At 41.9% G+C, this 23,175-nt stretch overlaps 3 protein-coding genes across 7 annotated transcripts in view; 2 read left to right on the top strand and 1 right to left on the bottom strand.

Annotated features, from left to right (window-relative positions):
• Positions 1-6,385, top strand: part of LOC6729689 (cardioacceleratory peptide receptor) — a 33,088-nt gene extending 26,703 nt beyond the window's left edge. The window contains exons 3-7 of the mRNA XM_016174662.3: positions 3,991-4,126; positions 4,190-4,387; positions 4,569-4,829; positions 4,913-5,198; positions 5,291-6,385. Of these exons, the coding sequence (XP_016036356.1) occupies positions 3,991-4,126; positions 4,190-4,387; positions 4,569-4,829; positions 4,913-5,198; positions 5,291-5,525 (1,116 nt within the window). The 3' untranslated portion in view covers positions 5,526-6,385. The remainder of the gene's footprint in view (positions 1-3,990; positions 4,127-4,189; positions 4,388-4,568; positions 4,830-4,912; positions 5,199-5,290) is intronic.
• An 851-nt stretch (positions 6,386-7,236) lies between these two features.
• Positions 7,237-8,859, top strand: LOC6729688. Its single transcript, XM_002104958.4, has 2 exons — positions 7,237-7,907; positions 7,997-8,859. The coding sequence occupies exons 1-2, from the start codon at positions 7,409-7,411 to the stop codon at positions 8,662-8,664; spliced, it is 1,167 nt and encodes a 388-aa protein (XP_002104994.2). The 5' UTR covers positions 7,237-7,408; the 3' UTR covers positions 8,665-8,859.
• On the bottom strand, positions 8,843-23,099 carry LOC6729686 (sodium-coupled monocarboxylate transporter 1). 5 transcript variants are annotated; one of them, XM_016177555.2, is made up of 11 exons: positions 22,942-23,099; positions 21,858-22,506; positions 19,887-20,046; positions 12,762-12,827; positions 12,653-12,704; positions 12,523-12,590; positions 12,307-12,461; positions 11,996-12,245; positions 11,542-11,922; positions 11,309-11,478; positions 10,909-11,238 (listed from the first exon to the last, which is right to left on the bottom strand). In XM_016177555.2, exons 2-11 carry the CDS (start codon positions 22,388-22,390, stop codon positions 10,971-10,973), a joined length of 2,103 nt encoding a protein of 700 aa, XP_016036350.1. In that variant the 5' UTR covers positions 22,391-22,506; positions 22,942-23,099; the 3' UTR covers positions 10,909-10,970. The 5 variants fall into 5 exon arrangements, with proteins under 5 accessions (XP_016036354.1, XP_016036350.1, XP_039150376.1 ...); XM_039294442.1 differs by lacking the exons at positions 10,909-11,238; positions 11,309-11,478; positions 11,542-11,922; ... (3 more) ...; positions 12,653-12,704; positions 12,762-12,827 and adding exons at positions 12,953-13,233; positions 13,290-13,462; positions 13,520-13,900; ... (3 more) ...; positions 14,773-14,824; positions 14,882-14,947; XM_016177558.2 differs by lacking the exons at positions 10,909-11,238; positions 11,309-11,478; positions 11,542-11,922; ... (3 more) ...; positions 12,653-12,704; positions 12,762-12,827 and adding exons at positions 15,099-15,384; positions 15,443-15,630; positions 15,689-16,072; ... (2 more) ...; positions 19,136-19,187; positions 19,291-19,356.
• Positions 23,100-23,175: the final 76 nt, after the last annotated feature.

Here is a 23,175-nt window from a genome sequence, read left to right as displayed (position 1 = left end):
TACGCTCCACGTTTTCATAACCGACCGCAATTATGTTGGCAAATCTTTGGCAATTTTTCATATTTCTACACCCACTCGCTCCCGAATTTCCACTCAACAGTTTGTCAACAGCATGTACACACAGCTCGTTTTGGCCGTAATGCCGGGCTTTTATTAATTTCAATTTGTGTCAACATCAACGCCAAATATGCACGGACAAGAGGGGAAGATTTAAGCCAGCTGATGACAAAATGTTTGGCCATTAGGCGAATTAAAGCGCAGTCCTTAGCAGTGTCCTTTGGTTTTGGCTTTGGTTAGAGGACAGTTCATAAACCGGCAGCGACCAGCCATTGTGGCTGAAAAGCCGCACCGACCACTATAAAAACCATGATTGATGTGCTCGGCTTGACCCAAATGCATGTTTTTATGCCAAAATAATACGCTCTCATATCCTACCAGCTCAAGTGTCCTTCTCCAACATATATATAAATATATGTATGAATTTTTATAGCAGAAATAGTGTCCAGGCGACAGAACAATATGCTTTGGCAGAGTTCGTTGACCTGGGAAACTTTCTGCTAATGCCTATTATCTGACCATTTGCCGGCTGAGCACGCTGCGTATACGTAATATGGAATTTAATTTTACTTTATGCAACTTCTTCGGAGCCAAAACACTCAGGCACAATGTAATCGCTATTAATGAATGCCCTGAAAAGTGCGAAGGAAACGCAAACAAACAAGCAGCCAAACAAAACACATTTCCACATCCACACACACAGACACAATCAGAATGCCACACGAAAAACCCACACACTCTAAAGCACAAATGGCACTACATGCGTAAAAACTTAAGCCAACAAAGAAACAACAAAGTCAACAATGGTGGCCGAGTGCCATGTGCTCCGTGTCCTCGGCTCGGATGCTTTTTAAATATGAGCTACGAAAATAGAAGTTGATTAAGCTTATGGCGAAAGTATTGCGGACTCTTAAGTATCCTATAAAATCCTTTGTTGCCGCTATTTTCGATATTAAATGGATTTTGCTAATCCATGACCATCAGTGCTGATTGAGTTTCTGAGTCTCAGCGGCAATACAAAATATTTCCAATTAAATGAATAACATTATATTTTTATATTAATAATATTGTATGTTTTTAATTTGAATTTTTAAGAAATATAGATTTCTACCTCCAGTTTTTTTTGTAATATTGTATCGAAACCAACTTTAAATACAATATAGTGTACATTGGGACCACCTTCTCTGAATTGAAATAGAGTCCGCAGGATATACTATATTTTGTGCAGGACTGCCGCAAAGTTCTTGTAGCCATGAACTGATTTATAAGCGCAGTTGCCGTTGGCCGTTACAAGTGCAACAATGGGTGTGGGGCGTGGAAATGGCTCCTTTTCTTGTGAAGCGAAATTAATTTCCCATTGCCTTTGTTTGTGGCCACCCATTTGTCTTTGTTGCTGCATTTTACGATTCGCAGGCAGCGGTTCAGATTTGTCAGCACGGTCGATTTAGTGGGATTAAAGCCGTGAACCACGAGCCCCAAAGCCGCACAAAGTGCACTTAAAGTCGCTAGGAGGGGCTCTTCTGGGTTAAGGAAAGCGGATACCATCATTTTGCAGCGCGTGGCTCTCCAGTGCCAAGTGGCTTCTATTGTTATGGTTGTGCCACTTAATAATCAGACATAATAGTTTGCGGCAGATAAAGTTGCTCCATAGCTCCAAGTGAGCGGCAACAGGTGCTCTGCAAGAATTGCCTTTTAATGAGGATTTACGGTTGCTGCGGCGGGTCAAAATCCCCATTCTTGCCCAGCTCTGCGGTCTTATCCTGCATCCTTTGCCTTTGGCTTGTGCGTTCAACTCTTTTTCCTTTGGCTGAAATTAAATTTCGCACTTTTAATGTTCTCCCGGCAAAAAAAGCAATTTCCTCGAGGTGCAAAGCCAAATTGAAAAAGGCATAATGACTTGCCAAAAAAGGGCAAGTCGCACAGACACACACGTAAAAATGGTGGAAAAGTAAGCAAAAAAAGGCAACCAGAAATGGTCGATCATTAAAAAAGGCTTACAATGTGCCGTTTATTACATTTTTATGGCGCCCACAGCATGGGACATAATAAAAATCTAAAGCTGTCTAAAGGAAATCTGACAAAAGTTATTTTGTGTTAAAAAGAGTACGGGAATTTATTACTCTTATTTTTTTATTATGCATCCGTCAATATGGTGCGGATAACATTCTATATAGATTTGCCAATAAATCATTGTAAATAAAGCAAATAAATAAACTAATATAAACACCTTAATGTTCACCAATTATTCATGTAAAGCGATACCTATGACTATTCTAGAGCAAACGATTTTACTTCCGCTGAGTGTAAAATACATGAATCTGTAAAGGCAAATATTTTCGATGACTTCTTGGTTTAAATAAAGGCAGACACGTGCGAAAATTTTCAAGCAGAAATGCTGCTGAGCCAACATCAAATGGGAAAAAGTTTTGCAACGCGTGAAGAGTTCCTACTGCCTTAACTTTACTTTCTAGAAAGTCATTCTAGAAAATTGCACTCGAGGTGGAGGGCTCAAATCCGATAAAGGCTTAAAGGAAACGAGCCAAGTCATTTTCTGGTAAAACATCAAAATCAAAGTCCGGATGGAGAGATGTAAAAATGTTGACTCCTGACAAATGAAGGCAGCCACATTTAATAATGAACGCGACACCGGCAAATAATGAAAAACGGGGCTGTGCGAAAAATGAGTAAAAATAGCCGTTTTGCTCGTTTGTTGATTTATGCGCCAATTTGCGCAACATGATGAACTGGCTTGCCAGACGGCTAACAGCGCCCAAAAGTCGCCGGAACAAAATATCTTCATATATATATATATATCTTTCTATATATATAACTCGCACTTAGGCCGCAACAAAAATAAAGCAGACAAAAAGTGAATACTGCAAGTATGGTATGGACAAAAAGTTGTAGCATAAGGTGGGGCGTCTTCAGTCTGAGCGCAGTTCCAAGGACGAAGCCTGTCAGGATTTCAGCTTTTTTCGGGACAAGTTTACTTGGCCTGCCCTTAAGCAAGTCCGCATCAACATCGGTGTTGGCGTCAGACTGCAAGACCCCGAGGCCATAATTCAAACTTACCTTCAATGGACGTGGGCATAGGGGCAGATGCCTTAAGAGCAAATTTAATTTGCAGCAAAAACTTTGAAGATACCATGAAGGGATCATTAGTCATATTAGCATATATGGGATATTCTGCCGTATAAACTGCATATGAAGAATATTTCATTTTCTTCAGTTGTAATATATAACTGTCACTTCTACACTTCATACTGTTTGAAATATTTTTAGAATAATAAAAGTTAAATTAAAAAACATAAAAAAAGAAAAATCACTAAGGTGTGATATAAATGTAAAAGAGATTGAGAACTAGTAATTAGGGGTTATTATTCTCTGCCAACTAGTTTACTATATAATCATTGTTATAATGCTAGATTTGGTTGCCATAAATTGAATTTTGAGATATAAGTTTGCCTGAGATATAAGTTCTATAAATTAAATAACAATCCACGTATTTTGGGCTGTGAAGCGCGCTTAAAAGTCGAATGAAATATTTTTCAGAGTGCAGGTCCTTCATCTTGGCAGCAATTTCCTGCTGGAATAACGGTGGCTGTCTGCCTTCCATCACGTCTGTGTGTGGGTGAGCGTCCATGGGTGTTTGTGTGCAGGATGTCGTGTTGTCCTAGTCTTGTTAGTACTGAACTGGAAGAAGCAAACTTCCGCCGGCACATCCTGCCCGCCGCTCCACCCAGCTAGAATTCATAGCTCTATCATTTTTATGGCTATTTAAAGAGCCATAAACAAGGCGTGTGTGTGTGTGTGTGCTTGGATGGCATTAAATTGAGTTTTATGCGTGATTTCCGTGCTTAACACTTTGTTGACAATGAACTTGATAGGCGTTTAATGAAATGTGACCACACTTTGTTCTTTGCACTCTTCCAGACCGAGCAGTTTGCGGTGCTCTGGATCCTGTTCACCGTCATCGTCCTGGGCAATTCTGCCGTTCTGTTCGTGATGTTCATCAACAAGAATCGCAAGTCGCGGATGAACTACTTCATCAAACAGCTGGCATTGGCAGGTGAGTTTTGGGATTGGGGCTGACCTCTGCCCTGGCTTCTAATGCCCAGTACATTATTTCCAGATCTGTGCGTGGGATTGCTCAACGTCCTCACCGACATCATATGGCGCATCACGATTTCGTGGCGGGCGGGCAACCTGGCCTGCAAGGCCATCCGCTTCTCGCAGGTCTGCGTCACATACTCGTCCACCTACGTGCTGGTGGCCATGAGCATCGACAGATACGATGCCATCACACACCCCATGAACTTCTCAAAGTCGTGTAAGTTAAGTCGTCGGATGAAAAGTTTTCTAATTGCCAAATGTTGTTAGCCAAAGATGAGCGCTTTTTGTGGCTTCTGCTTACATTGCTTGTATAATTTAGTTCGGGAATTTGAAAAAAATATACAAATTAAAGTTAAATTAGAGATATATATATATTTTTTGAAATTTTATACTTTTAGGGAAAAGAGCACGTCACCTGGTGGCTGGCGCGTGGCTCATCTCGGCGTTGTTTTCGCTTCCCATCCTGGTTTTGTACGAGGAGAAGCTCATTCAAGGACATCCGCAATGCTGGATTGAGTTGGGCTCACCGATCGCCTGGCAGGTGTACATGAGCCTGGTGTCGGCCACTCTGTTTGCCATTCCTGCGCTGATCATATCCGCCTGCTATGCGATCATCGTAAAGACGATTTGGGCAAAGGGTTCCATTTTTGTACCCACGGGTAAGATATCTTCTGGTTATACATATTGCCAAATCGGAGTTCCCAAAAATATTTTATTTTATTTGTTATTTATGTTTTAACAGAACGTGCTGGTTTTGGAGCCGCACCTGCCAGGAGGGCCAGCTCTAGGGGCATTATTCCACGGGCAAAGGTCAAAACGGTCAAGATGACATTGACCATCGTGTTTGTGTTTATCATCTGCTGGTCGCCATACATCATCTTCGATCTGCTGCAGGTCTTTGGCCAGATTCCCCACTCACAGACCAACATCGCCATCGCCACATTCATCCAAAGTCTGGCACCGCTGAACTCGGCGGCGAATCCACTGATCTATTGCCTCTTTTCATCGCAGGTCTTTCGCACATTAAGGTAAGCTAAGATTTTATTTTAAAAAATGGTACATATTTCCTTATGTTTTAATATTACTTACTTTTATATTTTTATATTTATTTTATTTCCAGTCGCTTTCCGCCCTTTAAGTGGTTCACCTGCTGCTGCAAATCATACCGCAACAACTCGCAGCAGAACCGCTGCCACACGGTTGGTCGTCGGCTCCACAATAGCTGTGATTCGATGAGGACACTGACCACTTCGTTGACGGTTTCCCGAAGGTCCACCAACAAGACCAACGCCCGTGTGGTCATCTGCGAACGTCCCACCAAGGTGGTAACCGTACCAGCCATGTCGGAGGTATGATAGCTGGCCCACACCAGCCGGAAAAGATCCGCGTTCTCGATTCATGGTCCCACGTCCTTCAGCGACGCGGAGTTCCTCTAAATGGGAACAAGGACATCCTGTGAATGCACCAGAGGCTTAGACAATAAGTTCGATAGTTGTACCAGGCATGGGTTAAGCCAAATGTATGTCTCTAGTCGTAAGTACGCCAAGTCTACGCTACGAATTTCAAACCTATTTGTACTTCGCAATCTATAATTAAGAAACCATTTATACGGCTTTTAATTAACTCTAAAATTAAAAATCTAAAGTGTCAACAGGGGTCACTGAATCTTTTCAAGATTTTTATTTTTATTAACTTTTAAATAAAACACCCAGTATAATTTGACTTTCTGGATAACATTGATAAAAAGGTTTTATATATCCACAAAACTTACCTGAAACATTTAATTAGGCCTTTCTTGCAATCAATTTTAAACTGGAGAAAGTCATTTAAGTATATGGTAAATTTTTTCATAAGTCTTTGAAAAACTATTAAGATATTTGTGACATAACTAAGAATCTAGGTTTCAATCCAATATTAGCTCGGTTTAGTTATATTCTCTTAAACAGACTGATTTTACTTGTGTGCGGCCATTTATCAGAAATTTAAAATGCATTTCTTTCCAGTCCTAACTAGCTATTAAGGCCATTTAAATTCCAACTCATCCGTGTATATAGCCACCCGTAATGGTGGATAAACATGCCCAAGCATCTTAAACCAAAACCCATTAAGCATAAGTAGACCATAAGAGTTAATAGAGCATAACGTTGTAGTCAATTTGGTTTAAGCTAATATTTATTTCATAATTATGTGTGAAAGCAGAATAAAGGCAACGACTTTAAGAATGTCCCGCATTTTCATTCATTTTCCTGGCACGCGCTGGAAAATCTTCTTTTCAGTTCGCCCCACTGAACAATGGGCACAAGGACGATATTTCGCCCCCACACCATTTATAATTGTTGCGATGATGTGGTATTGTTTGTGGCCTCCACTGACGTCACTGTTGAAAAGTCAACATCACAAATAAATTGAGCGACAAACCGGGCAGACAATGAAAACATATTGGTTGCTGTGGGCTCTGCAAACAGCCAAAGGTTATGTGCTTTACTCTTATTGTCGGCAAATGGCAAATTTACCATGCCAACTCGGGATATTCATTCTGTTTATGTTTGTTTTGAGGCTGGTTAAATTCATGAGACGCATCAACCCTTGCGAATTTACTTGCTCCACTTCCTGACTGATATTTAATCGGTTGGGCGAGCAGATGGAAACTATGGTTACTTAATGGCATGGTTGGCAAATAAATTCATTTCAGGTCCTTTTGCACGAATACTTTTCCCTGTCGGCCATCCGCCTCATTGGACTCGACGGAGGAGGAAAAATCCATTAAGAAGCTTACTTCGGACGGCGGACAGTTGCAAAATTTTTGCAATTATGATTTTGCAATTTATTTATTAACTTTTAATTGAAATGCTATTAGCGAGTTAGTAAACAATTCCAAAGTCCTGCCAAAAAAAAATTGTTGAAAATTATTTACTTAGGTTTGTTTATTTTTGCTAAATTGATTCTTATTTGTTATGGATTCTATAATATAAAATGCTGAATTTGTGAAACAAGTACAAAAATAAGATAAATAAATAATTATGTTTGTATAATAAATTATGCAAATGGGAAGAAAAAACAATTGTTATACACCAAACCCATTTTGGATTTATCTTTCAAAATAAATATCTGAAAAAACCAAGCTATTTAATATTAAAAGAGCTAACGTCCACATAATGCGAAGGCAAAGATTTCATTACAATAGCATGAGCCGCCAATTTTAAATCGATCTACATCCTAAAAATTCGTCAAAAAAGTCATGTTTCCAAATTACTGCTTTACGAAATCGGCCAGACAGTCGGGCTATGATGTTTTGAAGAGAAAGGTTGTACGGCATTCCTCTCCCTCAGTGACGTCAGCCGGCAGGAGAAGGACTCGCCATCGAACGGAGCGCCAACGGAATATATCCAAGTCAAGCTCTTTGCGGGACAAGGATTCGTCCTCCAAAAGCGTAGGATTCCGGGAAACACCCGTGATTTGTTCGAGTGAAAAGGACACTCGCCAGCCTGGTGGAGGCGATAGAAAAACGGATAAAATGACCACCAGTCCCAGCAACGATCCCAATCGCGATCTGCAGGAATCCTTCGCCGACTTCTTTAGCATCATTCACGACAATGTCCTGGAATCGGTACAGGATGCTGTGCAGCGAATGGTGTCCAAGAGCTTTGAGCAATCCGTGGCCAAAATGGAACGACTGTCGAAGGACCTACAGAATCAGGAGGCGATGCTCAATAAAATCTATCACGATGTCACCAACAGTAAGTTCAGCTAATTATTTTTATTGAATACAATCCAATTATTATAATGTTAAAAGAGTAGTAAACAGCTTTTTCACCTACGTCCTTAGAAATTGCCGCTCAGAGTGAAGCGAGCTTGAACCAATTCAAATTCGTCACCCAAATGCTCATCGACAATCAAACCGTGCACTACAGAGCGCTCAATCAAGCGAAGGCGAACAAACAGCGGCGCAAGGAAGAGCAAGATCTGGAAAGGGACCGGAAGTTGGAACGAGAACGGAAGCGGATGTGCGCTTGCAAGGAGGTGCGAAATGCACGGGTTCGTAAAAGTAGGAGTTCGAGTGTGGACCTGTTAAAAAGAAGCACTGGTGGCGAGGCAAAGGAACGAGTGCCGAAAGCCCCGCAACATCAATTGTGCCAACAGCAGGCGCCATTGGTTTACCACTTGTACAATTCCAGTACGGATCAGGAATCTACCGCCAGGAGCAATCAGATGTCCCGGTCGTCTTCAAGGCATGCAACTGCTCCTAATCTCCCAAGACAAGTCACTTCTTACAGCATGCCAGACCTTTCCGGCCGTACTTCCCCCAATCCTATGCGGTTTAATCAGAAGCAGCTTGCCTCAAAGGACTCTAGAAGCAGCTCATCTCGTTCTTCTAACCACAGACAGGATAATATTGTCTGCCTTCCGGCCATGACCTATCCACCTTACGTCCGCAATTGTCCAATTCCACGGCAAAAGTTAATCCGCAAAACTGGTCAGAATAAAGGCAAATAGAAGTAGTCTTTTATGCAACCCCTGAAACAAAAAACTTTTAAGACACCCAATTGCATTGCACGTATAAAGGAATCCAAAGAATTGGGAATCCTTTTCGTGTTTTGCAATTGGTAGTCTTAGCAGTCAAAGCAAATTGAGACATCAATTTTATTGTAAAAATTTTAATAAAAACAAACAGTTTTAATTAATCAAAAAGAATGCACCTTTCTTTCTTATTTATTTACACTTTTTAAGCAACCAATGTACAAGCCTCTTAAACTCTTATTTAACTTTTAGGAACAAACAAATAAAAACTTCATCGTATTATTAGGAAATATGTTGATGTATGAACTAATTCATACTTATCAATAGGAACAAAACTGTTAAGCAATGGTAACAGCAACCGCAATGCTCATTAAATCGCTTAATCGGAACTTTCACTGAGCTTTGGTACCTCAACTTTCTTGAGCTCCACGCTCTCATAGTAATTGTTTTTTCGCAAGTAGCGCTGAACAACTGGAGCCAAAAGATTCTCATCAACGTTCTTGATATCCTGACGTCCGTACACGAAAGTAGCCAAGTTTGAAGTTATAATTGTAAGTAGGGCTCCCAACATAGCGTATAGCAGGAATGACATGTGATATATAGAAGATCCACTGTGAGGTTCGCTGATAGAAAAGATGTTTGATTAGATTAACATATGTTATCGAAAACCCCAAGTGTACTTACTATTCCGAAGTGGAGTTCAAGTAACGATTCATATCGAAATCATAGTCACACTTTTCCACGGAAACGGGCAGCTTGGTGTGTCGGAAGGATCCTGTTATGTTGGCAATTTGAGCATTAACTGCTATCCAGGCCATAGTTAAAAAGGAGGCAATGCTGCCTATGAAAACGCACTGCAATTAAAAAAAAATGTTATATAAATATCATAATACTTAAAGTTATGTTCTTACCTTTTCGCCCACCCATGGCATTAGCATTCCCACCGTGAAAATGCCCAACATAGGTCCATATAAACTTGACTGAAGTGTTGCCGACAGTTGCAGTACCATGCCCAGCTTCTCAACCACATAGACCATAAAAATGGAGCTTATGCCAAAGGTTACCACCACCACTCGCATGGTCAGAGCCACGTGGTTCTCCTTCATCGATTTTCCCATGCGCGGCTTAACAAAGTCCTCCAGGATAACGGCGGCCAGAGAGTTGAGGAGCGTGGATAACGAGCTCAAGGCAGCGCTAAACACAGCTGAGACAAAGAGTCCTGGCAGACCAGGCACAACTCCCAGCACTCGCATCACTAGCAGGGGAACCAGCTGATCCCGACGTCCTGCAAGCTAAAAAAAACTCATATGAAATGCCGAACCAAAGTACAATCTATGTACTTACTCCTGTAGACATAGGATCGCAATCGTAATAGGTGGCATAGCACACCAATCCCACATAGACGCATCCCATGTAGAGCAGTACCAGTCCAATGGAGAATGTAAAGAGGGTCTGTTTGATGGCTTTCAGGGATGGCAAGGACATAAAACGTTGAACTGTGGCCTGGTTGATCGAGGTGCTCTGCAACTTAAAGAAAGTTCCACCAACGAACACAGAGAGAACACTCAGTCGAACTGTGGGATCCAAGCTCCATCTAGGCCATATGCAAATGCATTAGAGGATGCTAAAATATTTTGCAATTTCCACTTACTCTGGGGTATTTAGGCGTCCGCCCTCCTGATTGATTCTCCACACAGTTCCAAATCCTCCCAAATCCAATGTTCCCTTAATCATGATCACGATCAAGGATCCATACATAATAACGCTCTGAACCACATCCGTGTAGACCACGCCCTTAATTCCGCCCACGCAGGTGTAGAAAGTACAGATAATGACCACTATTGGAGTGATGGTATGAATACCAATTCCGGACACTTGATTGAAGGTTAAAGCGGGCACATAAACGGCAATGGGAAGCCAAACAATCTAAGATAGTAAAATCATATTAGGTAAAAGATCTATTTTTGTGTTATATACTTGAACTTACCGCCTTGAGAACAAATAAGCTAGCTCCAAACAAACGCATTCGCCGGCTAAAACGTCTCTCAAAATACTGAAAGAGTGAGTGTGTATAAGTAAGGATTCGTCAAGAATTGCTGATCATAGAACAGACCCAGTTGAAGGCTGATTATAAGAGTTAGCTAAAAAAAAATCAAGCTTAAGCATTCGGTTAAGATTAGGTACAAAACAAATTTATATAACTAAGAAGAAACTACAATGTTTTGGTTTTGCAAAGGTGGTAAATGTATTTACGGGATTAAGGTAAAATATAATTATTATCCCTACGCCTTTTCAGGCTGCTCCAATTTGAGCTGAGTTTCCGACTCGTGAAGATTAAAATTGTTTTTCTCTTCACTGGCCACACTTTCGTATTTGCCATACCAGAATTTCCGCAGTAGAGGGCTGATAAGTTCCTTATCCACCACTCGCGGATCTTGTCGGCCAAAATAGAGAGTGGCCAGCAGAGATCCAAGTACAGTACCCACAGATCCAACTGCGGTGTACCACAAAAATGAGATCTCATGAATGCCATGACTGGTAGAGGGGGTTCTGTATAGAAAAAAATACTTCAGGTAAGCAGAGGTTCAATACAATTAAACCAAGAGGAACAAGTACATACGCCGTGGTTGTGGCATTCCAATTCTCAGGGAGATCAAAGGTGTAGTCACAGTCTTCTATGGAAACTGGTTTCGCTGGAAAAGTGAGAGATCCTGTGAAAATGGCAATTTGAGCCCGCACCACAATGTAGGCAGTAAAACTAGAGGCGCAGGAGATTCCTGTGAGAAGACTCTAAAAATATAGATACATATTTCTTAAGTATTTTCCCTTCAATTCATTTAAGTTCAATCAAACCTCTGTCTTAACAAATGGCAGTAGCATGCCCACACTAAAGGCTCCAAGGAGTGGACCACAAGTTATGGCCGCCACTGTTGAGGATAGCTGCATGACCAGGCCGAGTCTCTGGACAATCGGTACACTGGCCATCGAGATCAGGCCAAAGGATATGACCACTCCTCTCAACAAATAGGCGGTTTGCCGTTCGCTCAACGGCTTCTTCCGAAAGGGTTCCACAAAGTCCGTGAGAATCACACCGGAAAGAGAATTCAGAGCCGTAGAAAGTGAACTTAGGGCGGCACTGAACACTCCAGCTACAAATAGTCCAACCAGACCAGGAATATGGCCAACGTTTTTTACCACATAGAGGGGTATGACTTGATCCTTGGCACGAGCTAACTGCAATGACATATACATAGTAGTACAATCAATAATCTACTCATTGCGATAATAGTTTAGTCTATGCACTTACACCCGTTGTAATGGGATCGCAATGATAGAACTCAGCAAATGCCAGCATTCCAATATAAACACACATTAACATCACGAACATAAAGCCGATTAGTGATAGAACCAAAGCCTTCTTTACGTCCTTATTATTGGGCAAAGTTAAGTAACGCTGGACAATAGCCTGATTTATGCCATTGGCCTGCAACTTAAACAGAGCGCCACCAACAAACAAGGCAAATACGCCCATTCTTGCAGTTGGATCAAAGGTCATACTTAAAGGAAATAATTATTTAAGTATAATATATATTTAAGTACTATATGAGAAGTACTTACTCTGGACCCACCAGGCGATCATACTGACGATTGTGATCCAGAACAACGCTCAAGCCACCCAAATCCAAAGTGCCCTTTATGATGACTATGAGCATGGATCCGATCATTACGGTGCCCTGAATGACATCCGTCCACACAACACCCTTAATTCCACCCTAAAAAAGATGTAAGTAATCAAATTTTGTAATATAGAAGTTCCTTGAAGATATTACTTACCACGCTGGTGTATAGAATACAAATAAAACTGGTCAGGGGTACAATCTTGCCGACACTTATCCCGGAAACTAGCCAACAAATATAATATATATAAAATAGAAAAAAATTATATCTCAAAAATTATAGTTACCTTGATTTAGTGTCAGAGCCGGTACATATATGCAAATGGGTTGCCATAAGATCTAAAAATATTATTATTTTTAAATAATCTACCACTATTTTCTTGCTAATTAACTCACATTCATCACCACAAAGAGGCAGGAACCAAAGATCCGAACTCGTCGATCGAAACGTCTTTCGAAGTACTAAGATAAACGAAATCAAACAGAAACAAGAACGAAATTTTATAGGATGCATGGTTATTTACAGGATGCATTGACTAAATGAAACATGCTAGGACACATTCATAAACAATTGATTTGAAAGCAGATTTGCAGAACAGAGAGTACATGTTTTATTGACAAAGTTTAAGAAGCTTTTTGGGACTCAATTTCGTCCTTGCGCTTAAAGAGATCTTGCATATTAACAGCCTCGTAGTTTTTATTAGGCAAAAAGCGCCGCATACAGGGCGTAATCAAGGCTGGATCCATTTTATTGAGATCCTCCCAACCGAAAACGAATCCAGCCAACACCGAAACCGCAGTGCAAACAAGCCCGCCCAACGCCGTATACCAAAAGAATGATAAGTGGTAGATGTTTCGCTCCGAAGGTCTAAAATATACAATACAAATATATCAATTAGCTGAACTAGGATTTCCCATACTTACCTGTACTCGTGGATGGTTTCGTGAACTGTTTGATTATCGAAATCATAGTCACAGCCATCCACCGATACGGGAAGTTTGGGATAACGAATCTCTCCATGCATTTGAGCCAACTGCGCCTTGATACAAATCCAGGACAATACCAAAAAGGATACCACACTGCCCAGGAGAACGCTCTGAAAAGGTATTAAACATTATTAAATAAATGAAATGTAAGAAATCATAAAACTCACCTTTCCTTTAACCCAAGGCAGACCCACGCCCATGCAATATATGCCCAATAGTGGACCCATCGAAACCGCCGCTGTGCTGGTGGCCAGTGGAACCACTTGTCCCAGCTTCTCCACAACGTTGACCATTCCCAGGCAGCAAAGTCCGCAAACAACGACAATTGCCCGCAACCAAAAAGCCGTCTGGCGCTCGGTCATTGGTTTTTTCAGCAAGGGTCTAACGATATCCTGAGTAATGACACAGGCCAGCGAGTTGAGACCCGTGGAAAGTGAGCTCAGGGCAGCGCTGAAAACGCCAGACACAAAGAGTCCTGGTAATCCAGGTAAAGAGCCCAGTGTTCGCATCATTAGCAGAGAAGGCAGTTGGTCGACGGCAGTCGCTAACTGAAACATAAACATTGTGAGAAAAATATTAATTTGGAGTAAATTTGACAACTGACAAAATAATTTAAATATTTTTTAATTACCTTAGTACTTATCGGATCACAGTCGTGATAGACGGCATAGGACACCAGGCCCATGTAACTGCAGCAGCTGAGTAGGAAGATGAGGAGCACTGTGAAGACCAGCATACATCGCTTGGCATGCTCATAGCTCGGGAGGGATAGGAATCGCTGAATGGACACTTGGTTGACATCCGAGGACTGGATCTTATGCAGAGTGCCACCCAAAATCACCGACAGCATGGACAATCTCACCGTGGGATCCAAAGTCCATCTGTCGGTTTGATATATAAAAAATACAATTAAGAAAATTAATCATCTGTAGACATACTCCGGTGCATTAAGACGTCCGCCTTCTTCATTGCGTTGCAGAACCACGCCCAGTCCGCCCACATCGAAGGTGCCCTTGATGCAAACCGCCAAAATGGAACCAAACATCACAAAGCTCTGAATGACATCTGTCCAAACGACGGCCTTCAGTCCGCCCTGGAATGAAGAATGTCTTCCAGATGGGCCACAAAATGGTAGGCAAATTTAATTAAGCCTCACCACACACGTGTAGAAAGTGCAGATAGTGCACACAATGGGCGTAATTACATGGATGCCAGTGCCAGTCACTGAAAGTTGTTAATATTTGGAAGATATACACCTCAACAAACTTAGATTAAGTTATATTTTCGTGAATTTTAACTAAAGAAAGGAAGTTATATTAAAAGCAAGGTAAATGCTATTGGTATACTTCCATTTTCCTTCGTGCATGTATAAGCAGCCAGTTAATGAAAATTATTATGCTTAATCGAAAATTAAACTCACCTTGATTGTAGGTGATGGCCGGTAAATAAAGCGCAACAGGAAGCCAGAGCATCTGTGGGTTGAACCAAATAAATGTGAATATACTTCATTTAATTGCTTTTACACTCACCGTGCCCACAATAAATAGAACTGAGCCCAAATTGCGTATGCCAGCGCCATAGCGCAATTGAAAGTACTAAGGGTTCAAAATGAGTTAGTTGGTTAGAATTTACATATTAATTATAAAGTTAACAGAGAATTTGTATTCATGCTAAAATGCGCAGTGGTAGTTGGTATTTACAGGCCTTGGTAGGGAAAGTCCTAACTTAACTAAACAAAACTTGAAGTGCTGCTTAATAACGTATTTTATTTGCAAGTACATGGCATGGAACTACTTTCTACGTCTTTGCATTGAAACTCTTCAAGGTATTCTCGTCCAGCTTAACGCTGGAATAGCTGCTCTTTTGGAATCTGCGAATGCAAGGTGACAACAACTCAATATCCACATCATCGGCCGTATTGCGGCCAAAGACGAAGCCGGCCAGGTGGGCGGTGATCACGCCCACCGCAGCTCCCATAACACTATAGAACATAAAGGAGACGTGGTACAGCTCCTGGGCGAAAGTTAGTGATCTATGGAAATAACATTAGGAGTTAAGCGATATATATACTTACATCCAGAAAAACTTACCCAGATTCAGTCAAGGGAATGGTCGCGTTGGCAGGAGTCACCAGGTCGCGATCAAACTCATAGTCACAGCCTTCTACGCTAACTGGCTTGCTTTCGAACTGCATTTCGCCGGAATTGATGGCCAACTGCGCCGATAGGCACAACCAACCCATAAAGAAGAAGGAGCAAAGGGATCCCACTATGGCGCTCTGAAATTTATTAAATATTTCAAACTTATAGGAGAAAGAAATATTCTCGAACTGATACCTTTGAGTTGATGCTTGGGCACAGCAGGCCCATCACGAAAAGACCCAAAAGCGGACCCTGTGCCACCGATCCCACGGTCATGGAAAGCTGCATTACATGGGAGCCCATCTGCTCCACAACAAAAACCAGGCACACACTCATGACTCCAATTAAAACCGTACAAACACGCATGATAACAGCAGTTTGGTGCTCCGTAAGAGGCTTTCTCGTCAAGGGCCTGATGTAATCCTCTAAGAAAACAGCGGCTAGAGAATTCATACCCGTGGACAGAGAACTGAGGGCGGCACTAAAAACTCCGGCCACAAACATGCCGGGAACTCCGGGAAATGAGCTCATGGATTGCACGACGAGCAGGGGAACCAATTGATCCTTGGCCACCGCCAACTGTAAGTAACTTTCAGGATTAGTAACAATATGCATGGTTTTCTAATAAATCCCCACCTTCGTGGTCAATGGATCACAGTCGTAGTAGGTTGCGGATAGCAGGAGGCCGTTGTACATGCAGATGGCCATCAGAACAACCAGTCCGGTAATGAAGATGAAGGAGCACTGGGCCATCTGCTTTAATCCGGGCAGTGACAGGTATCGCTGGGTGATGATCTGATTGCATCCGAGGTTATACGAGCTGTGTGCCACGTTGCCCACCATCATTGCCAACATGGACATTCGCACCTTTGGATCCAGCGTCAATCTGTTTCGAAAGTGTACCATATTATACCATATAGACCAGCGAGCCGAGCGTGTGCACCCCACATTCTGGCAGGATTACATGCCATGTGTGGTACCTGCCCTAGTAAACAGTTTTCACCCACTCAGGCCACTCCATGCGTCCGGTGTCGAAATTCCGCTGAATAACCACGCCCAGTCCGCCCAAATCGACGGTGCCCTTGATGATGACGAAGAAAATGGCTCCCACCATAATCACGGTTTGGATCACATCTGTCCAGACAACGGCCTTCAGTCCGCCGGCTGCTGTGTAGAATATGCAGACGAGGCACACGATTGGCGTGATGACATGTATATTTATTCCAGTTACTGGAAAAGTGCACAAAAGTCAGCACGTGGCGCTCGATTTGACGGAGCCTCTATGTTTCGGGTATAAAGTGGGCCAGAAGCTTACTCGAATTGCATATTGGATTTACTCAGCTTAAACTATATTCAAAACAATAATGAATGCACTTGCAACGAACTTTTAACATTTACACATATGAATTGTCAAGAACCCATAAAACTTAAATCTAAAAACAAAACTTATTAACGAAAAACCAAAATAAGGTAGTGTAAGTCATTGAAGCTTTATTTTTAAGAACGTAATTGAATAGCTAACTTTCATAAACGAAAGGCCTGGTATTTACATTTTTTCAATCTTCTGGGCGTCAAAAAATTAAGTGGCAATTAAGTATTTCTTTTAAATCATTTAAGTACCTTTTAAAATTTAAATAAGTGAAAAAGAATCAAAATATAAGAGAATTGAATGGATTAGTAAATTAAACATAGGTTAGTCAAAGAATGCTCTATGGTTTCTCATCAGAACTCCTTAAGGAGTTCTCATTTAAATTTACGCTGGAATATTTCGACTTGTGGAATCTGCGTATGCAGGGTGATAGCAAATCGTCTTCCACGTCGCCGGGCTTATTGCGACCAAATATGAAGCCGGCTAAATGGCCCACAATCACACTCAATGTTCCCCCCATTACAGTGTAAAACATGAACGATATGTGGTATAACTGCTCGGCGAAACTAAGGGACCTGTGGGATTAGGCTTCTATGATGAGAACCGAACAGAACAGATTTTCGCGATTAAGGATATCGCAAACTTACGCGGATTCTCCCATATGAAGAGTGGCATTTGCAGGTGTCAGCAGGGAACGGTCGAACTCATAATCGCAGCCTTCCACGCTGACTGGCTTTTCCTCGGGATGAATTTCCCCAGAGTTAATGGCAATTTGGGCCGAAATACTAAGCCAACCCATGAAGAAGAAGGCGAAAATTGATCCCGTGATGGCGCTCTTAAACAAAATGATTATTTGTTAACTTTCATCCCAACAGCTTTGATGGAGGAGGGGAAACTCACTTTTGAGTTGATACTTGGGCACAGCAGACCCATCGAAAATAGACCAAGAAGAGGACCTTGGACCACTGAGCCAATGGCGATGCCGAGTTGCAACACATGGGAGCTCATCCGCTCGACCACAAAGACCAGGGCCACACTGATAATGCCAATTATGACCGTACAAAGTCGCACGGTCACGCCGGTCTGATGTTCGGTAAGGGGTTTCTTCGCAAGGGGCTTAATGTAATCCTCCAGGAAAACAGCAGATAGGGAATTCATACCGGTCGACAGAGAACTGAGGGCGGCACTAAACACTCCGGCCACAAACATGCCGGCAATTCCGGGAAATGAGCTCATGGATTGCACCACGAGCAGAGGAACCAATTGATCCTTGGCCATTGCCAACTGGAATTGAAATCTAAGTTATAAGCATACCATACCCAAAGGGGTTTGGAATACTAGCGAGCTTAAACTCCTTTTAGTTGAAACGAAAAGCGGAGTTTAAAATCGTGTTTTTCCATTTAATGGATAATAGTTCCCAACCTTGGTTGTTAGCGGATCGCAATCGTAGTACGTAGCGTACAGAAGGAGACCATTGTACAAACAGAGTGAAAACAATAGAATCAATCCGACAATAAAAATGAATGATGTATGAGCCATCTGTTTTACACCAGGAAGGGACATGTATCGTTGGGTCATCATTTGATTGCAGCCAAACTGGTAGCTATTGTGGCCAACACATCCGACCATCAAGGCCAGCATGGACATGCGAACTTTGGGATCGAGTGTAAATCTGTTTTAAAATTACTTTCATTTAATATATGTCGGGTGCCTTAATTAGTTTTTACCCACTCAGGCCACTCGAATCGTCCGCTGTCCAAATTCCGCTGAATAACCACGCCCAGTCCGCCCACATCCAGGGTGCCCTTTATGATGACAAAGATAACCGCACCTATCATAATGACGGTTTGGATCACATCTGTCCAGACAACGGCCTTCAGCCCCCCAGCCGTCGTATAGAATATACAGACGAGGCATACGATTGGAGTGATGACGTGGATATTTATTCCAGTAACTGGAAAAATAAATTAACGTTTACTGGGAGGAACTAAGAAGCCTGCGTTATTAGGGTTTCATAATCAGGGATCGGATAGTTGTGTGAAGTTCAGGGAGTCATACTCAAGTTCTTCCCTAAGAAGGGCAGAAATAAAATAAAAGATAGTCAAATTTTGATATATTTTGGATACTAATATAAAACTTTGTATCCCATTGTAATGTCTATGTAGGGTTCTTGACAATAATTACGCTTTATAGACCATTAAATTCCTTTCTTGTTTTTTAAGGTCCCTTCAAAACTTGTACCCTTTAACTTCGATGCTCTAAGATAACCTTACCTTGATTAAAAGCCAGTGCTGGCACATAGATGACGATGGGCAGCCAGATAAGCTAAGAAAAAAACACTTAGCATTAGAATGGCTTTAAAAGCATTCCTTCAGGATCTGAAGGAACGTAATGATTTTCTCTTCACTTGTAATTGGATTAGACTTACATTTGCACCAGTGAAGAAGGCGGATCCCAACAGACGAACAGATTTGTTAAAGCGCATCTCGAAATACTGCAAATATTTTTTTTTTCCAATGGTTTGTTGTCTTTCGTTTAACACATAGTAAGGAAGGATTGCCCAAATAAACACACACACACGCACTGCCACACGCAGTGGTCTCGAGAATGTGTGTGTGCGGCAACGCGGCGCATACATAATCGACTATTACTCATACGACATGTAGCCAACACCAACTTATAAACTACGACTATCCGTTTGTCAGCCCGTACAATTGGTATTGTTCGGGCTTATTGTAGCTGGCTTTGTGCGCCACAACCTCGTGGATATCTACTGCATGCAAATAAACAGCCATTCAAAGAGTTCTTACAGCTGGTTGCATGCCGGTTTTGTCCCGTGTTTTTTTGCACCGAACATGTACTCCCTGCTTGCTGTTGGGTTTTAGCCTTACTTACACATTAACATGCCATCGAATATCAAAAGAATCCAAATTCGTATACTCAAACCAATAGAATTAATGCGTAACATGCAGTCCAATAGGTAAACACACACAATTTACTTGGATTGGACAACGTTCTGCTTACCTCATACGTGGATGTCAGCTGGAGATTGCAGAACACGGGCAGGAAGATATACCACGAAATGGCTCCCGAAATGGCCAGGGTCACCAGGATGAAGGCGTACTGCGTGCCATACACATAGATTTCCGTTGAAGTTCCCAGAAGCGAGATTCCAGACACAAAGCTAAAAGTGAAATACCAACAATTAGTTCACGCTAATTATATCTTAAGCTTAAAGTTCAGCGAAGCTAATTGCCAGTCGATTGATCAGGATCAGGATTTCGGCCCCGGCAAAGTTTTTTTTCATCTTTGCCATCCCGCAAAGCAAACTCGGAGAAATTTTTTAATTCAATTAAGTTATGGTCACTTAGCTGTTGGTCAAAGTTATAACGAAGGTGGGCCAACTTTTGTGAAATAAATTTAAGGTAATCGATTGGCGAAGGCTTAGGACATTATGGCCATGAATGGTAAAGATACTTTTTGTATAATATATTTAGCATTTGTGCTGCTGCTATGAATTTAATCCAATCCAAAACAAATGATGTCTAGTCGGCGGTCCAAACTTTTCCTTGCCCTGTATTTGGTAATCTGATTTTAATGATTAATGTCCATAACAATCATCATTTCAATTTTGGCCGCAAAACAAAATGAATTGCCACCATCGGTACAGAAAGTTGACGGCCGAGAGAAAAATGCCATTAAAAGTTGATAACAAGCGACGTTAAAGTATGCAGACACACACACAACGAAACAATTTGTTTTACAAAAAATTGAAAAAATCTGCAAGGAACAAAGGGCGTTTTGTAGAAAAAAAAAATTATGCCATGTAATTGTAATTCAAGGCACGTTGGCTGAATTTGTTGCAAAAAGCAAACGACAACAAATAGAATGCCATAACAATAAAAGGCTCACGAAACAATTGTCATTGGGCAAGGCAAATGACCAAGAGCACGGCCAGGATTTCGGGGAACAGGACCTGTCCGCCTGGTCATTAATGCGTCGAGCACACGGCTAAGACAAAGGGACCGCACCCTTCGAAAGGTGCTTGACCAAAACGTGTCAAATACAAGACACCCCATTCCGCAGGACCAAGGTCACTTGGCCGTCCGTCCGAACAGCAAAAGAAAAAGTAATTTGGGCAAATTATTTGAGTTTGCGGCCGGGCACAAGTTTAAATAACTTCAATCCGGCTTAGACACAGTGAGCTGCTAAGTTGTATTTATATGCCAGATATATTTACTCGCAAAGTTCCGCAAGCCATTTCAATATCAGCACAAACCAAAGGCATCCAACCAACCAACATAACACCATGGCACTCATCCATTGACCCTGACAATGAGTATTGTTTACGCAATGCCCTGTCCGGAGTCGGAAACTTTTAAATAAAACGCTTCACTGTTTGCCCTTGCCAAACAATTCGCCAGACAATGCTGGGCTGGGCCAGATTATCTATTTTGCCTAGATTACGTATACGCACGTTTGGCCAATGGCATGGAATAAGGCGAACTGACTGAAAGTATTTTGATTGATCTGCGTGGGCTTGGCTTAGCCCATTACGATAATTTGTGCAAATATTAGCCGCATTCAAGCGAATGCATAGCATTCAATTTTTGCGGATTATGCCAGCTTAAAGCGGCCTGCACAATAAATTTGCCAGCTTCCTTCCTGCCACACTTCCATTTAGGATGCTCAACCACCTTCTCTGCGGCCGTGTCAAAAGTAATTAGGCAGGTGTGCACAGCGAAAAATAATGTTAAAATAAATAAATAAGTATACTTTATTTAAATAAGTTTAATTTGTCTATGAGCTGAACTAATTTTTTGAAATTAAAATGATTTGCCATGGAACTGCAGTTAGATTCGTAGTGTCCTTTTTGAAAACTGCTAACGTATTCAAATTGCTTTCCGTGCACAGCCCGTTGGCCAGCCAGGATTAAATTCTCCGGGCCAATTTACCATTTGCATATACATAGCCCCAGCCGAAGCTGTAACTCACCTGGCCACAAGTGACAGCGCGACCGGAAACACTTTCATTTGCCGTCCGCCCACCAAGTAGTCCAGCGCCTCCGAGCCACGCCTCTCCTCGACGCCCGCCGCCCCGCCGCCGTCCTTGCCGGCCAGCTTCTGCTTCTTTTGCTTCTTTTCGATAAAGCCAAAATAGAAGCCGATAACGGCGCAGACCGCCAACATGGCGATGAAGACCAAGTAATCAACAATACCGAAATGCTGCAGGGCCTGGCTCAAATCCTTCACGCTGAGTTTCTCCGCGCCATCCTCCAGGGATGGGGATGTTGATTGAATGGGAGTAGGCGTGGGAGTGTAGGCGAAAGTGGTCGAGGTAGTGGGTGTGCTGCTACTGCTCGTTGGGATGGTGGAAGTGGCGCCAGTTGTGGAGCTAGTTGAGACCGTGCTGCTAATTACGGCCACTGTCTTCGCAATCGCATTGGCCACCGTTGTGGTGGTTTTGGCCACTACATCCACCACGGGGGAGTTTACCCCCTGCGCCACGGGATCGGCAGTGGTTGACATTATTTCCGGCACCGCAAGTTGCTTTTATGTAGTTTATTTTTATGGACTTCCAGCCGCGTCACTTTAATGCGTCCGGCTTTGATTACTTTTGCATTAGTTTAACACACGCACAATCACTGTGAATTAAATTCGACTTTGCATTTAGTATGGTTCGTTTTTACGAATAGAAGGCCGCTTCCGACTTAAAGGGTTATTTTTAAGGATAATTACTTGAAAGTTCCTATCTTCTGCATTGAAAGTTAACTAAAAAGTTAACTACAAAATAATATAAAAGTACAAATTCAATGTAGAATGTTAAAAAAAATATTGCTTTTAATATGCTTTTAACTGACGTTAAAAAAAATTATTTATGATATGAATATAATTCAAATCTTTACAACGCAAGTGTCGCGGTCGTATTCAAGGTCAACGGATTCTATCACAATGTAAATACTTTATCAAAGGCTATACAAAATTGTTTCAATTGCAATCGAAAATTGAAGTCGGGCGAAGCACTTCTAAAAGTATAGTTTAATATTAACAAGTCTCTTTTAAACCGAATTATAACGCACACGCTCTCGAGATCCTTGAGTTTCGGATTCAGGACAATTCAATTCGATTTGGAAGAGAGCACACACAAGTGTATGATCCAAATCTCCGCCGAGCACTGAACTAATTTTCCGCCGCAAGCTGCGTTAGAAATCTCCGGAGATCTTATCCAAGTCAGCATCATCGTCACATTGGCCGATCGTAATTCACGCAAATCTTGTAAGAGTGTGGGCAGAGGCTTTGTGTAAAGCTTTATC

This window comes from Drosophila simulans, chromosome 3R (genome assembly GCF_016746395.2).
Source record: "Drosophila simulans strain w501 chromosome 3R, Prin_Dsim_3.1, whole genome shotgun sequence".
NCBI lineage: Eukaryota > Metazoa > Arthropoda > Insecta > Diptera > Drosophilidae > Drosophila > Drosophila simulans.
Note: the sequence above shows the minus strand (reverse complement) of the source record. Positions and strands in the feature narration are given on the sequence as shown.